The sequence below is a fragment of the Haliotis cracherodii genome, unplaced genomic scaffold, assembly GCF_022045235.1.
Source record: "Haliotis cracherodii isolate W230 unplaced genomic scaffold, xgHalCrac1.p SCAF_3, whole genome shotgun sequence".
Lineage (NCBI taxonomy): Eukaryota > Metazoa > Mollusca > Gastropoda > Lepetellida > Haliotidae > Haliotis > Haliotis cracherodii.
The window spans coordinates 46,634,448-46,652,790 of NW_027266286.1; the positions used below are offsets into that span (position 1 = coordinate 46,634,448).

Here is an 18,343-nt window from a genome sequence, read left to right on the forward strand (position 1 = left end):
TGTCGCACCAAGATAGTAGAACCTCCCGTTGCTTTATCTCCTGGAGGAGAAAATGAATGATAGTCATTGTACTTTCGTAAGGTGAACTGATCTGTAGTTTTCAGGAATGTTTCCTGAAGACACAATGCTGACGGTTGAAAATCCTGTAATAATAACTGTATCTCATTAAAATTATGCCTAAGTCCTCTGCAATTCCACTGGATTATGTTGGATAATTGAGTCATGGTGGCTCAATTGGAGACCGCTCGCGTGAATGTGAGGAGGAACTACTCCTCCGCCTGTCCTGAGAGGACAGAGTAACCTCCATGTCCAGAGGCCCAAATGAGTTCTGTAAAGGAACCTCTGAAGGTGAAGGAACGATCGGTGCTTGTTTTCTATTCAATTTCTTTTTCCCTTTTTTTGACTGAGTAACTGGTTCTGTTGTTTGAGAATGTTTCTCAGGTTGAATCTCAGTCTGAGATCCTGAACTAGATTGAGTGGCAGGAATAGGTCGATGGATTTGAACAGTAACAACAGGTTCTTCTGACTTGACCCATGTCAAGTCAGTCTGACACGAAATGGATGATGTTGCTGCTGGGCGGGATACTGCAGCAGAGTAAGAAATAGTAGATTGAGTTGTTGACTGATCTTTGATGAGCTTTTTGGCATCCACGTAGGAGATGTTTCTTTCACATTTTAGTTTCATGATTTTAGATTCCATTTGCCACACGGGGCAAGATTTAGATGAAGCAACATGTGAGCCAGAACAGTTAGCACATTTCAAATCATGATTACAGTCAGTGCTCTCATGATTGTCACCACAACGATGACATATCACAGAATTACGACAAGATTTGGAACCATGACCGAAATGTTGGCACTTGTAGCATCGGAGTGGATTGGGGACATACACATCCACTCCGATGTGGAAATAACCAGCTTTAATTGACTGGGGAAGAGAAGTACGGGCAAACGTCATGAGATAAGTATTTGTGTTTGTGACGACACCATCTTTCTTTATCGTGAAACGTTTAACCGCAGTAACAGCCTGGTCTTCCAACTCCGTAGCGATTTCTTCTTCAGACATGTCGGACAGACAACGAGCCCTGTCACGAACAATGCCTCGACATGAATTTAATGTTCTGTGCACAGACACAGCAACCTCAATATTGGCAAATGTAGAAATAGATAAAAGATTGAGAGATTGCTGTCTCCGTGCACACTCCACAAGAAGCGAACCACTACGGAGACGGGTGACGTTCTTGACTACACCGCAAATCCCGGATACAGCCTTAGAAACAGCAAAAGGATTCAATTTGATGGGTAGGTTATCAGTAGCCTCAATCACCAGGAATTTAGCCCAGGAATCAATATTTTGAGAACGATTTCCAGCTGAAATTTCAATTTCCTCAAGACGTCTCTTTTTTTAATTACGAGATGAACCAGATTGTGGGAGAGCCATGTTGAAAAGGAAAAGATTCAGCACCCCTGTTCCCCACCCGCCATCGAGTGTCAACAAGGACAGTGTTATATTGCACCGGATATCCAGGATGCAAACACCAGGGATACAGGGATGGTATACTCCAGCAAATATGACGTGAATAGCTATATTTATCTACCAGATGTAGTGCCAGGAAGGTTCAGTCCATGACAAGAAACTGGAGACATACAGAATACAGAGGTCAACATCACCAGATTGGCCCATGAGCCACCGCCTTCTGGCGTAAGACTCTAGGCAATTTATTCAATCCAAAATGGAGAATTCACACAAGTTATTCACGGCCAAGACCAAAATATACATCAAAATACAACACAGTTGTGCATACACAATATTACGCACAGGGCCTGGCATGACCAGCCGATTGATAAGACCGGGCCCATCTTACCACCCGTCTAGGCGAAGTAAGGGTCGAAGTAGTGTGTTGGGCAAAGGAACACAGTTCCAGGAACCAGTGCCCTCAACTACCAGACTCCCGTCCTCCGCCGACACAGGGACGCAACCCACGGCAAACAGGTTGCCCATTTTAGTCGCCTCATACGACCAGCAATGGGAGGCTGTGGAAATATTCTGCCCCGGTTCCACACGGGGGAAGAGCTATTAGCGTTACCCAGCACTCACCACGAGGAGGTTGCTCTTCACGAGTGCCATTTGGGGTAAGACATTTCGGTAGGTATCCCCATGGGCACCAATGGTGTGCCCCTTCTTGCTGATTTATTAATTTATGCATATAAATCTGAATTTCTATTTGGATCGGCAAAGTCAAAACAAGGTAATTTGGCCAAGAAATTAATTTTACTTTTTATGTACTCGTATATCGATGATCTAATATCGTTCAATGACCATCAAATAGCTAAATCCCTACCCACCTGAACTAGAAATAAAAGACACCAGTGAGACCGCCTCATCTGTTTCTAATTTAGATCTGTGCATAAAGATAAAGAGTGACAAAACACTACCAACAGGGCTATATGACAAGAGAGATGACTTCAACTTTTCAATTGTCAACTTTCCCTTTATGTCGAGCAATGTTCCTGCAGCCCTTGGTGCCTACATTTCATATCTTTTGAGGTACAATTGATCATGCTCTTTCTACCAAGCTTTCAAAGAGTGACATATGACTCTTGCTCTGAAGCTGTTTGATCAATGTTTAAACAATACAAAACAAACCATTGATCTATCAACAAATTCTTCTTGCCTAAAGATAAACATGTAAGAGCTGAAATGACAAATAGTCAAATCTGGTTTAATGGGGTGAGATTTAAATTACATTTGGGGACAATGTGGACGTATCGCAGCAGTACGTAAATGTACGCAAATGTATGTATCACGTGACCAAGCAACCAGGATAATCGAATAAGATAAGCTGGATATAGATTTTCGTTACATTTTACATTTGCCACGACAAAATGACGTTGTTCTTCCTATTCCTGATTGTGCTGGTGACCACCACTGTCCAAGGTAATGCAAAGTACAGGAGTGTGGCAGGACATTCCGAAAAGATGGACAAGGATCGTGTGTTTACAACTGTTAGTGACCTGATATATCAGCGATATATAATTGTATGTATTTATCTATTTGTTATCTATAAGGTATTATTAATCTCCCTTGACATGGTATCCCGACTGGAATATGTTCTTAAATTGATCATATGAATGTTCTATTTTCAGACGTAGAACAGGAAAGTCGTTAATTATGATCAGCAATAGGTTGATATCATTAAACTTTCTCTCAGTGTCGAAAATTCAATTAGCACTATGTGCATATCTGTTAGTGCAGTCATAATAAACTTACGATGATTCGTTAATGTCACAACACATATTCTCCAGGATGTTGTCCAGACGGATGGATCCGGCATAGTGACTCCTGTTACATGTTTGTAGCAACCAAGGCAACGTGGCTGAGGGCTGCTGTAGGTACAGTATGATATCCCAAGCTACCAGAGTAGTAGAAGTAAATCTGTGTATATGACACAACCAACTATTATGTTGGCATTTCTTTTGGTTTTACACAGTATACAGCAATATTCGAGCTACATCACGGCAGTCTGTACATAATGAGACTGGTCCGACAGACTAGTGGCTGGTAGCATGAAAAAAGATCCATACCGAAAAACAATCAGCAGTTTCACACATTATAACCACGAAATCCTCGTTAGCGGGTGCTCTTGTAAAGTTTGGTGTACGGGGGAATATTTCCCAAGGGTAGCATAGGTAACAATCCTCGGTCGTGTTTTACCTGGTTGTTCACACATATACGGATGTACAAAGTAATTGACACAAGAGTGTTGCGCAGGGACATGCAATCCTCACAGAGATATCAATCTGTTTCAGCAAATTTGTGCGGAACGTGGAGCAGTGTTGGTAGCTATTGAATCTGGGGCTGAAAATACCTTCATACGGGACTACCTACGGATGTTCGCAGGTAAATGACATGTCCTTTATAATAAGAATTAGGTACCATTTGCAGTTCAAAGCTTAGATATACATCTAAAGGTCATAGAAGCCCCCTACATTTACGTCAGTATTGTCACGTAATGTATTTGCAACAGGAAACGACTATCAAGACTTACTATGCAAGGCACACAAGATATTTGTAAAGGTGAATAATTTATGGTTGTGTTTGTCATGCGTTCATTCAGAAATGTACATGCGTATCCAGGTCTTGGTGCTAATATCCCTACGTGGATCGGTGGTACAGACGCGCAGGTGGAAGGTGTGTGGAGATGGTCCCCGAGTGGGAACAGACTGACCTATGTTGACTGGGACCTGAGCGAGCCAGCTGGTTGTCCTACCTGTGGAGATTGCCTGGTTATATGGCCCGGCTACAACTATCACTGGGGAGATTACCCATGTTATCATGAGGAGAGTTTCATGTGCGAAAGAAGGTAGTGCATACACATAGATTCTGTTTCTAAACCCTTCTATCACAGTACGTCATAATGCCACATTTTTATATGTGTCTCTGTCAATTAACATGTATTGATTCTGATGGTTTTTCCTCTCGCATTACCGGAAATATGTATACATGTACGGAATTTTCTGAGGTAATAACTCCATTTATGTCCACAGGATTCCGAATGGCAACATCATTGGATAAACATCAATTGTACACCTTGCTGTTCCACCAAAACTATCATTATACCAAAAGCTATTCGCATACAGAAACTATGTGAAAATGATTAATAAATATTTTTAAACATAACAACTATTTGTTTTTTTTAATTATTCATAGAACTAACAACCATAGGCATAATCGACATTGCTCAATTCATCATCTACATTATAGGTATACCAGGTTTACAGCAGAAATGTCACATTTCTCTCTTACTTTTAAATACACAAAATAGAGAATATATTTTATTCTGTTCAGACATTGAGTAGAGAGATATCGGCTTCAAGGTCCAAATGTTTAGTTTGTTAATTGCCACATGGAATCATGCCTCCATTTCGAACCGTCAGCCATAGCCAGCGTCTTAAAACAGAGAGTGGGTTTAAGTAAATTCAAACAATCTTATATTTAATTCCGTGTTCACTTTACACCTATGCTGTCTTAATGTCGGTGAAAGGTGACAACATAATAAAAGAAGTTTCTCTGGATTGGCGGTTGAGGGCATGTCAGTAAGATCACTATGACATAGATGCTGTCGTGACATGAACTGAATATTCTGTGCTGCAATTTTAAACAACATTCAGCTGGCGGTGGGTGAAAATAGTGGCAAAATATGTAGCGTTTGCCCTCACTAGGGAGGAATGCTATTTAGTTGTTTACCTTTATTCTCTATATTATGCCATTTTGATACTTAAATATGACATTACGTTCTGCATAATAACGAGGTTAGGAAGCAGCCAGAATGACCGTGGTTTTATCTATTACACCGACTAAAATAGTTTTTTTAAACTTTTGAAGTTATGTTAGAATTCGACGCTTGTATTCATAATGGCTACACATTATTTTTTTCGTAATAATTTTAAAGCAATATTACTAAATACACCTCGACATGAGATAGCGACAGAATGCTGCTTTACGTCCGACATCTAGATAGACTAATATGAGTATGAGAAAACCAACATACGATAAATTTTTGGCCAATAGAAACACCCATAGTGTAACCTACATGTACATGAAAACATGGCGCCATACCGAAGCAAGATGAAAGGACATTATTTTTGTGGTGGGCGTGTCTGACCATGCTTCATATATAGTGATTGGGAAAAGTTATCCCCAGGATTAGTGTAAAGCACACGGTTGTTCGATATCTACATTATGTGTTGTTGTTATCAGTATTAATACGACGTTATATACTCGAGCTGGAATATTGCTGAGTGTGTCGTTAACAACAAAAACAAACACATAGTTTGCAAAAAACTTCTGCAAATGTTAATGCGATATTACCAGTTCAGTGTATGTGTCACAACATGTCTCCTAACATGTGAGGTATGGTTCGGCGAAGGTCATACCTTAGTGACGCCCCTTATCAGTCAAACTGACATTTGGTATTCCCGTATTGTTCACATCTAACGGTATCTTAGATAGCTTTACATTGACATATGTGCCAATTCCCGCCGGTAACTCACTGGCCTATACAGCAGCAGGTGCGTGTTTGATAGATTTCTAAACGGGGAAGTGAGTAGTTGTGAGGAGTATTTTGTTCAGCAACCTTGTAATGTTACATTAGCTTCTGGGAAGAGGTTTTGGGTGATTTTGGACACAAAGAGGGATGAGCACGTTGACGAATCCTTTTACTTAACATGAGCTAGAAAATGGATTTGGAAGTGCCATTCAAAGTACATGTACGTGTTGCTAAATATGCCGTTGATTAACAAAAGCCTTGAATTTATTTGTTTAACATTAATTTTCATACAAGTTGCACGTAGGAATTCCGTGAGAAACATATATAGGTCACATTATTCCATAAAATAACACAATGTGTAACATGACGTTTTATGTGTCACCACACCCCAATGATGTAGGTCATTGATCCTCATATCAAACCCTTGTTTAACTGACCAAGCATCAATTTTTTACAGACTACCCAGATATAAAATGGAACAATAAAGACTGCAGCCGTAATCAGAACACTTTCAGCTAGTATGCGTTTCAGCCTAGATATGAATGATATACCGAAATAGTAACAAAAATGTAATAGGTGGGAGGAGAATATCTGTTGCGGCTGGTCGCGGTTCTCCCCTTCTAATTTTATCACCGATGCAGGATCGGGTGGTCAGGCTCGCTAACTTGGTTGACGCATGATATTGTATCCCGAATGCGTTGATCGATGCTCATGATACCAATCACTGGATTCTCTTGTCCAGACTCGATTATTTACAAACCAGCGGAGTACGGAGTACGGAGTTAAACAACAATCCAACAAACAAAAATGTCAAAGTGATGCGCTGCATTATCGTTTGTTACGTGTATGTCATTCAAATGATATAATATCAAATTGTTTAAATGGTAATGTATAATCCAAACTTTTATCCCGGTATTATGCAGTTATTTGTGAAGCAGTCATGTCTGGTATAATTATAGTTTAATTAGCGTCTAGATCGCCTTATGTTAAGTTTCCGTACTATTTATTTTCATCTGTTCATGCTACCACTAAGTGTACGCTTTTAAACTCAATTTGCTGGTCAACACAGAGTGCCAATGGTGTATTTTTCATGCTATCTGTGATTTAAGCAATTCCGAGGATATTGCAATTGGTCGGAAGTGATTTGAGATGATATATCAAGGGAAACTGAAATTCGTTTGTAAACCGATGTAATTTCGATTTATATTTTCATCAAACAGAAACAAGATGACATAATATTTCAAGATATCACCACTGACGAATATTTGTCGTAAGCTCATACTTATGTGTGATAAAGACAAACACTCTTACTTCAGTGTGAACACACACGGTTTCTACCAACCAATAATGCATGACCGTGACTTTGAACTCTCACCGGAGTAAAGAACTGTCTGGAACAAAAGGCTACTGATGATGACGTTATTTCTGCTGTGGATGACGTTTAACACCACCCGGAGGCGGCCTTCTACACCAGTTGGATCCCGACAGTCGAGCATCGTTGGCAGAAGTGTGGAGACCTCGGAGAGGATTATGTTGAAAAAATAATTAGCAACCACCTCCGTTTACGCAGTCCATCGAAGTTAATCTCTGAAGTTTCCAGCCACTCCTGGTAGTAAAACAGACCGATGCAAATAGACTGCATCAGTTCGCATTTAGTTCTTGAATGGATCAAAGACAAACCTCTTTAAGATATTCCATGTGGGAACTTAGCAAGTTACAACAACAAGGTAAGGGATAAACCTGAACGGTACATCAACGGAATAAACTCTTGCATCACAGTGCGTCATTATGCTTCACACTTTGATTTGTGTCTCTGTCAAAAACATTTATTGATTCGGGTTTTTTTACCTCTCACATTACCGGAAATATGTACACATGTACGGAATTTTCTGAGGTAAATGAACAAAACTCCATTGATGCCCACGGGGTTACAAATGGCAAAACCCTTGGATAAACGCCAATTATACATTTGGCTTTTCCATCCAAAGCTATCATTATAGTTACCTATTCGTATACATTTGTGTTTTCGTAACACTTTGACAAGAAAGAATGGAATTAATGTTGTATTATTTAGAACACCTAGATATGAGACATCGACAAAGTACTGATGTACGTGCACGTAGACATTAACTTGCACATTAGAAAGGTAACATTCATGTGATAAAGGTTTGTTCAAGAGAACACCTGTTATGTTATATTCAATGACATCAAACTGATTTCAGATAAAGACACTATTTCGTTGGTGGATGTGTTTGTCGACTAAACAGGATGTTGGTGTTTATTTTCCTGCTACTACTTCAGACAGGAGATATTGAAGGTACAAACGTAGAATATCGTCCATAATCATTTGGATATGATTTTCATGTGTACATATACATGTATTGACGCATATTTGAGCTGTGTTTCAACACTTCATGCACAAAATACTCTACATGTAAAACAATTACAATAAGGGTTGCGGGCTAACCCTTATTACAACCCTTAATGTAATAAAAATGCTTTAAATGTGATCAACAAATGACATTTGGGGTTGCGGGCTAACCCTTGTTTCAACTCTTTATTTAAATAATACTCTTAATGTAAACAGATTTTTACATTAAGGGTTGACATGACAAATAACATTATTTTTACATTTAGGGTTGTCATTATGAAATAATTCTTATCGGACATTCATGTAACTTTAGAATCCCTCTTTGCAACGACCACCTGGTTGCTATATGCAAGGTTTTGTCAAAGGGTTTATGACCCCTGGCCCTTTTAACCGATTTCTTACAAACTTAGTGTGTTACAAATGTTATCTTAAGATACGCTACATGGCAACCTCATTTCTGTTACTATCCTAATACGGAAAGAGGGGCTCTGGTTGAATGAGATGTAGTTATTGTCCGATTTCGTTCAAAATGTATTGGATACAATGAAAAATGTAAATATAGCAAAAAATACGCTAGATTTCCAATCAAACTTTGTTTAAAAGAACATTGTACAATACGTGGTGATATGTACGATAATAAAACGTAATGTAAAGAATTAATTTAAATCAAGGGTTGCGGGGAGTTACTTTTAATGTAAATAATACATTAAGAGTTAACACGTAACCTTCGATGAAAAAAAACAACAAAACTTTCACAAGTTTTGTTCATTATTCCTATAAACCTAACATTGAGCCACAAACTTCAAAATGGAATTGGGGGTGGGGGTCGCAACAATTTAACCAGACACAAACCATCATATTCGTGCATAAGAAAGAGCAATGATATCAGATACGTGTTGGTAGAGTCAAAGCAAATCGGAATAAAAGTACAAAATATCAACTGTTAAGCCATACCAGCGTAATATCATGACATGCTTTCATTTGAACCACACACAATAAACATTGGTAATGAAATTGGTCACTATATATACTGGCTATGCTTAATTCCCAGGCAACTGCTGTCCAGATGCATGGATCCGGTACGGTAATTCCTGTTACATGTTTATTGGTAGCACGGAGACATGGCTGGAGGCATCCGTGAGTATCAATTTGACATCCATAAAAGTTGTACATATACACAAAATATAAATATTTTTATATGTACTCCATCAGTTAACAGATGTTTGAAATGAGAACTGTTTTAGTCAGAATGATATGCTTCGTTATCTGTTGAGCTATAACTTTTTGAGCAATAAAGAGAGGACAAAGTATGCATTTTATGACAAACATATATGTATCGTAAACGCACTACTTTTCTAAACATTGTATTATTGCAATAACATTGCCGCTTCACACATTCATATATTTTGGTTTTGTGAAATACAATTTTTTGGAGGATTGAAGAAAGAAATGCAAAACAAAAGCTATTGTTGCGGCAAGAAACACAGTACGATACTCTCACCAAAAGTTTATTCACATTTTCGTTTTCACCACGTTGAAGCGTTAGCGTTACCGTTATAAGACATTCGTTGGTGATGATTAAACAAATCTGTGTTCTGCCATAAACCACCCGTGAACCCTCTTGACAACATGGAGGCCTTCTGTCCTACCCACAACATGTGCTTGTGATCATGTGATTAGGAGCCAGGATGTAGATTAACTATAAAAACTACAAAAGTTTAGGCAGCTGGGTGGGTTTGAATCCTCAGTAGTAACAAATGGTTATATTATCGTTGCAAGTGATTTACTCATTAAACCAAGGACACTTGAGAACTTATGTTGATATTTTAGAATATTATACTTATGCTATACTTTTAATATAGACTTAGTGTTCTGCTCGTACGCGTACAGCTATATCTTCTTTTTCAGAGTTAAACATTTTTGAAACTTACACAGAAAGACAATCTTTATTTGACATCTTGTGGAAAAGCAAGAACACCATACACTGACGGCTTTGTTTTCATTTCATTATCGGAGATGAACAGTCCACACAACCTTCCGCATTATATTCATACTCTGCACCGTAGTGGACTGCTGCTCGTGTTCCATTCCATGTCAGTTGTGTATGGTTAACTATACATCCAATATCCAACATCCTGCAATCCGTAAGTGAACTAACTGCACCAACCATGTCATGTTATTTTTGTAAATATAAGCGCACAAACCGGTTCCATAATTATAAGAAATATCTGCTAAAAGAGGTGCATATTGTACGATCCCGACTATATAATTGGCATGTGTTTATTAATGATAATCAAATAGTCATGATACGAGGTGTTTACGAAAACATAAACGAATCCTGCACCACCGGTGTCATCCTTCACTAACACATGCAACAGCAAATCAGTTGTTAACCTGGAAACAAACACGGGAACAAATCAATGTATGTAACTCCATCAAACAATACTTTTGTCACTGATGCGTCAAATTTGTAAATGTTCTGCACATGTCTACCATTTAACCTTTTGAAAACTGCGATGAGGCATTGAAGGTTGTAACCCTGATCAAGCAAATTTTCAGCAAGAGTCGTACCATTCAATAATGACATACGAAACAAATACAAACGGCATTTCATAGTGACCATGTTTGAAATAGGCAGGTGCATGTAATCAGACAGGCAGGTTTAAGCGACATTAAACTGGGACCATTTTTGTTTTAGTAAACTGGGCTTATGGCTAAAACGAAAATGTGAACATTAATGTATCCAAAACATGTCGACGTAAATGAAAAGAACATATATTGCACGCCCCTGCCCCTGCCCCTCACCCACCCCCCACACACCCCTCCAATGACGTTATAGTGGTGACTAATTATGTCACAATGTGGGTTGCATTATCTTGTCAGGTGTGCTGTGAAGGATTGCTGAAATGAACCATTTTGATGGTTACTTGTGTATCATAAATGTATATGTGTATATATATTGATATCAAATGTTTTACATGTACACAATATCATCCCAGGTACACTTGTGATCAATGTCTTCAAATCTTAACGTATTTCAGCAACAATGTGTGGCGCGTGGAGCGGTACTAGCAGCTATCGAGACTGCAGAAGAAAATGCATTCATACAAGGCTATCTGAAGGTGTTTGGCGGTAATAATTAACGCGCACATGCATGAATGTACACTTTATATTTTACGTTTTAAGTCTATTTTATTAGATGAGGCGTGACTGCAAAATCGAATACAGTTTCATTTGTGTTTCATTTCATTTGTAATAAATTGTTTCAACATTGATACTACAGATTATGTACATGGTTGGTTTTTATTGCACACGCAGATATTGGTGCCAATATGCAGACGTGGATAGGTGGCTCTGACATGGAGATAGAGGGAATATGGAAGTGGGCCCCAAGTGGAGAACGTGTGTCATACACTGACTGGGCATCCGGCGAGCCACAAGGTTGTGCAACCTGTGGAGACTGCCTGGCCATATGGCCCGGCTACAATTACAAATGGGCCGATTACCCTTGCCACACTCGCGAGAAGTTCATCTGCGAAAAAAAGTATGATTTGATGGTGATTTTCCCTCTTTTGAGTTTGTTCCGCAAGTACACTATACAATTATTAGGAATGTGTTTCTTTCTAGATTGCATTTTGGCTATCATGGACTCACAGATATGTTTTGTCAATTTTTAATTGTCTAAGGCTGCATATATCGCCAATTGATACCTTATGTCACTCTGTCAGATGCATAATATTCCTTTAAATTTCAGGATTACAGACGGAAGCCTTGTTGGATAACCAAAATGCGACAGTACATGTAACATACAGTACATAAAATGTTCTCATATTAAAGTGTAAAACATGGTAAAACATTTTCTTTTACCTTAGAGTACATTGACATCCGAACCAGCATCTTCACTCAAATGTTGTAAAGGTGAACTTAGATGGATTCTACTATACAATGGCAAACTGTTGCATAATGCTATTACAATTTCAGACATCAAACCTACAAAACCTTTCTCAAATACTCGAAACTGCAGAAGTATGCATTCAATTGGACAATGGACATTTACTGCACGATCCCTGCATGCAGATAATTCTCCTCAGTGTCACAGCAACACGAAGTAACAATCAGTAAAAATGCCAATTGGTGAAAGTATAGAAACAGATCATATTCGCACAGGCCACATGTTCATGATATCACGAGGTGAATTGTTTAACTCCATTTTTATAAACGCAATATAAAAAGATTTAAAACATAAAACATAACGCTTAATACTTCCTCAGACAAGTTTAAGTGATATCATCAGGGAGATTCTCGTATCACCAAGGATATTCTCGTAACATATGCATCAGGGAGATTATCGTATCATCAGGGAGATTCTCGTATCATCAGGGAGATTCTCGTATCACCAAGGATATTCTCGTTACATCAGGGAGATTCTCGTATCATCAGGGAGATTATCGTATCGTCAGGGAGATTCTCGTATCACCAAGGATATTCTCGAATCACGAGGGATATTCTCGTGTCATCAGTAGAATCTTGTAGCATCAGGGAGATTATCGTATCATCAGAGCAGACGCTCTACAAATAGGCCACGGAAGCGTCCCAAAGTATGATAGACATGCGTTCTACTGTCCCGTTGCGAGGTATCAAATCACGTTTACACGTCAATCTTGACCTAATACAACTGGTCCAGACTCGGTGATTTACAGACCACCGTCATATAACTGGAATATTCCTGAGTGATTGTCGTAAAAGGCGACTATGCTTGTCGTTAAAGGCGGCTAACAGGAGCGGGTGGTCGCTGACTTGGTTGATGCATATCATCGTACCACAATTTCATAGATTGATGCTCTTGATATCAAGCACTCGACTGTCTGTTCCAGAATCGATTATCTACAGACTGTCAATATAGTAATCCATAGTTTACTGTATTGACATATTTGCGAACACATTTTGCGAAACTACTGTTTATCCATGAGCATGAGTTGAGTATTGGTACCATTTGAAATACCTGATCGATAATAAAGATCTATATTGTAATAAAATCGGTCTACCTTTGCCAGGTGCATCAAGTCATGTGAACACCTTCATAAAAACATTAAACTATTTGGTAAATATCTGTTGATGCTAAGTTGTCCATTCACATGCTCTGGTAATCCTGCAATCAAGTGAACTATGCTCCACAGTTTATGAACCATGTACTCTATGAACATGATGGTAATTTACAGTTACGTATTCAAATTGCTTTTTCACAATACCAACATGCACTGACACTGTAGTAACATGGTCAACATGACTACAAGCTGACTTCAGGCTTGTCCAAGAATGACATGAGCAAAGGCTTGTAAAACAGACAATCCAAGGCTTATAAACAGCTCCACTACATGGATCCATCAACGTGGTGAAGAAAAAACCCTATCCTCTGAGCCAATAAATATTTTAGGGGGCATCCTTCATTGTTGATTGCTCATTCACATTATGACTGGTCATGATATCGATTCCCGACTATGTAATACTAACAGACTTTAAAATATGCTACCTGTTGTTCCCCTTCCTGGTGTTCGGCATTTAGAGGATAAAACAAGGACTTGTCGGCTCGGATGTCTGAATATTGTGTCTGAGTGGGCAGCACTATCAATACTAAACCGGACTAGTACAAGCAGCCACATGCACAGCGCTCTGTAAGTACAATAATTTTGAATGCGACGTTAAACGACAATTCATCTCACATAACCAATGAGTGATCCGCTTGAAAACATTAACAGCTTACTAGACATGTCGAAATAACTGCCTGCCTGTAAGCAGGTGGGAGGTAGATCTTGTGTCGGGCCTAGCCCTGTTCCCTTTCTCATGTTTATCCCAAAGCAGACGAGTTTTACAACATGCAAGTACAAAGGCACCGAATGATTAAAATATAATGATTTTTATATTAACATCCCCGATATCCTAAATTTAACCGAATTTAAATTCAGATTTTTATTTATTGACAAACAACAGCGCGATGGTAACCCTTAAGTTTAAAATCATTCATAATCTTGATAATTATGAGATTAATTTTACAAAATTAATAATTCTAGAAAATTATGTTTGATATAACAAAAGGATTGTAATAGTATTACGGGATCATGATGCATGGGAGTTCACCGCCTTTGCCATGATTGTGATGATTTAGAAAGCTGAGCATTTATGCATTACATACATAATTTAAATGACAAGTAAAGACTGCTTGATAAGCGGTTATTTGGAGTTTTATTTTTCGGGTGTCCTTATGCTATTCGCCTGTCTGATTGATTTAACAGTAGCGGCACGACCAGCGACACACTCTGTCGAATGGGTGTGACAGTAGCACGGTTCATTTTTATTTCCATTTATAACAAAAATACATCTTAAATATTTCAATATTTTACTCATCAATGAATACATTTATGCAGGGAGGCCCTTTCCCAGGCTGATTGTACACAACTGTTTTTGTTTTTTTTAAAAGCACACACAAAAAACACACTGCGCGCCGGCAGTATATTTTCAAAATCCACTGCCTGAGAACCAATTCTTTTATTGTTTGAAGCCGAAGATTTCTGTTTTGGTATTGATAAGATAACATTCCTTCACGGCTATTGTTTGACAGTAAAGGGATGTTTTGTTCAGGACGCATGTCTATTCTTTATTATAAATTTAAAGCATTTAAAGTTTTCATTCAACTTTGACTCAAATATTCGAGGACCTATAGAAACCTACACAGGGCCTGCAGCTTATGAAGTCTGTGGGTCCTGGTGGCAGCCCGGCAATGATATTATTTTTTAAAACTCTACATGTCAGAGCATGTTTATTCTATCAATCAACAGTAAATAGTATATACCAAGTACTCTACAATTCATTTGACACAATTATACATGTCAACCTTGCACTGTATTAGTGATAGACATGATGTATGTGTATTGCTTGGTTACTCTACCTGGTGTTCGGCAATAATTTGTTTGTTTGTTTGTTGTTTAACGTCATACTTAATACTATTCTGGCCATAGGACGACAGTCTGTAAATAATTGAGTCTGGACATGCATCAACCAAGTCAGCGAGTCTGACCACCCGATCATGTTAGTCGCCTCTTACGACAAGCATAGTCGCCTTTTACAGTAAGCATGAGTAGCTGAAGACCTTTTCTAACCCAGATCTGCAAGGATCTGAAGCAGTAGCGAGAACTAAGATCTAATTTGAATGAAATTGGGCATATGGCATCAAGAGATAAATAAAGGACTTGTCGGCACAGTAAGTATAATCTGACTGAGTGGGGTAATGAAGTTAAACTGCGGCATGGTATCTCATGATCAATGTGCTAGCACTATAAGAATGGACTGTTACAAGCATTTTTTACCACATATATTTGGAACCCCACCATCACCTAACAAAGACTGCATCAACATCATCAAAACTTGTCAAACATGTCAAATGCATTAGCATCACCAACAATATATTCAACTTCTTGAAAAAAAACCATTATGAACATAGGTATACAATTGCTATCCTAAATATCTCATTTGGGGTATATTTCGCACATATATATAAAGGGAGTTGACAGTTCAAAATATACCACTCAAAAGAAGTTAACGACCACTCAATTATATGACAATAGCTAATCTGTCATGTCAAAATTTGAATTTCTTTTGACATTGCGGCAGCTTGGTGCAGAAAGTCCCAAGCCTGCAGCACATGAGTGAGTGAGTGAGTGAGTTGGGTTTTACGCCGCGTTTAACAGTATTCCAGTTATATCACGGCGTGTCAGCTTAATGTGGGAGGAAAGCCCGAAGTGAACAGGTCTCAGACGTTTACCACTTCAGTGAAACCCACGAGCACGGGTATGGTGCTGACAAATCTAGAAACATAATCGGGGCGAACCGGGATTCAAACCCACAATCACAGGTTTCTGGCGTGCCCAAGGGACGCAACTCTGCACCGCGAATCGCGGCGCCTTAGACGACTGGGCCACCCGTGCCCCCTGCAGCACATGAAGTCAATGTTCCCAAATTAGAATACAATTTTCAAAATTCCTCAGATTTTATGAAAATGAGAATATAAAAAAAATGTCCAATTTTGAAAAAATAAATATTTACCCAATTTGCCTACCAAGGGCACTTAGTTTGCATTTCTAGATATACCCCAGCAACTATTGGCCTTGGAGCAAGTCTAGATAAATCCCTGAGCTTACTGCAGGTCAGAAAACCAACACCTTATCTCGGCCATGTTCAATGCACTTACAAATACTTGACGCCCATGTAGATGGCAGGAGCTCTTTAAGCCTCATCTGTATTTGTCAGTTTCACCAAGTCGTTTCTTTAAAGAGCGTCATAGTATTCGGCTTGAAAGTTTAGATTGGGCAGATCTGGATAAAAGTCTCAGGTGATTATCTCCTTGAGACCCTATAAAACATAAGACATAAATCTAACTACATTACACACCATGCTCATTGACTCAAGTATTTCCTTCTCTTCCAGGCTGCATGATTTACTTTTACTGGGTTTAATGGGCAAGTAAAGTACAAAAAGAAATTGTTATTTTTTTGCGAATATCAATTGTTCCATAACGCCTATTTCCGAGGGGAAAACATCTTAACACTAATAGAAAGTATTTATATGTCCAAGTGAAAGTGTTGAAATCACACGCTCCGTAATCGGCTTCTAAAACACACGTATTTAGGGGCGTGGCCTCAAGGTACCGGCGCAGCGATTTGGTTGTTGCTATACAGATACTGTTTCTGCTATTTATGTTAATCCTACAAAAATAACAATATTGTATACATTGTTGCCTTTGATCTTGATATTGTGAATAACCAAAATATCAATTAACAAAATTATTAACAATCCGTAACTATACAAATCTGTATTCGTAATCTGTAAAAATAAATAAACTATAGCATTCTGTTACTAACATCCTGGTGGGTACCCTGGTGGGTACTTGTCCAGCAGCTGGCCAAGGGATAATTCCCCTCACCAATTTTCGCTATACAGTAGCTCCCGATACATGCAGTTCTGTTGAATTCTGTATTTGTGAAAGTGCGCGAAATCAGAGACACAGTTTATCAGCTGTTAAGGAGTTTACTTGCGTGTATGTTTCTTTGTTAAACACTGTTTTCATGTTTTTCTTTCCCATATCATTTTTCTTGTCCTTGTCTTCCGTGACCAAAGTCCGAAAGGAAAGCGTTGTAAACGCCATGACCCTTACTCCTACCCATTTCACTCACATGAAAACAGAACGACATGTTATTTGTTGTCAATTTCGTCTTTTCGACGACACGATAACGGAAGTTGTAACATAGGGTGTCAGTATAGAACATAGATGTATATATTGTTGCATGCACACGCACGTACAAAAAAAAAGTTGTCAGTATACAACATAACTGAACATATACAATAAGGTGTCATCATAATACATTGTTGTATATATTGTTACATATACACATAGGGTGTCAGTATGGAACATTGCTGTATATTTTGGTACATATACACATAGGGTGTCAGTATAGAACATAGCTGTTTATATTGTTACATAAACATATAGGGTGTCAATAACTGTATATGATGGTACATATACGCATCGGGTGTCAGTATAGAACATAGTTGTATATTTTGTTACATATACACACCTGGTATCTGTTTAGAACATAGCTGCATATATTGTTAAATATACACATAGGGTGTCAGTATAGAACATAGCTGTATATATTGTTATATATACACATCGGGTGTCAGTGTAGAACATAGCTGTATATATTGTTAGATACGCTCATAGTGTGTCAGTACAGAACATAGTTGTATATATTGTTACATATACAAATAGGGTGTCAGTGTAAAACATAGATATACACAATGGTACATATCCACAAAGGCTATCAGTATGGAACATAGTTGTATGTAATGTTACACATACACATAAGATGTC

The 18,343-nt window shown here is 38.5% G+C and overlaps 2 protein-coding genes across 2 annotated transcripts; both read left to right on the forward strand.

Moving 5' to 3' along the window:
* Positions 1–2,886: 2,886 nt before the first annotated feature.
* On the forward strand, positions 2,887–4,576 carry LOC139475809 (perlucin-like). The gene is made up of 5 exons (XM_071259009.1): positions 2,887–2,938; positions 3,307–3,389; positions 3,811–3,901; positions 4,139–4,364; positions 4,549–4,576. Exons 1-5 carry the CDS (start codon positions 2,887–2,889, stop codon positions 4,574–4,576), a joined length of 480 nt encoding a protein of 159 aa, XP_071115110.1.
* Positions 4,577–8,290: 3,714 nt separating this feature from the next.
* Positions 8,291–12,258, forward strand: LOC139474907 (perlucin-like protein). Its single transcript, XM_071258100.1, has 5 exons — positions 8,291–8,367; positions 9,473–9,558; positions 11,463–11,553; positions 11,740–11,965; positions 12,176–12,258. The coding sequence occupies exons 1-5, from the start codon at positions 8,319–8,321 to the stop codon at positions 12,201–12,203; spliced, it is 480 nt and encodes a 159-aa protein (XP_071114201.1). The 5' UTR covers positions 8,291–8,318; the 3' UTR covers positions 12,204–12,258.
* The last annotated feature ends 6,085 nt before the right edge of the window (positions 12,259–18,343 follow it).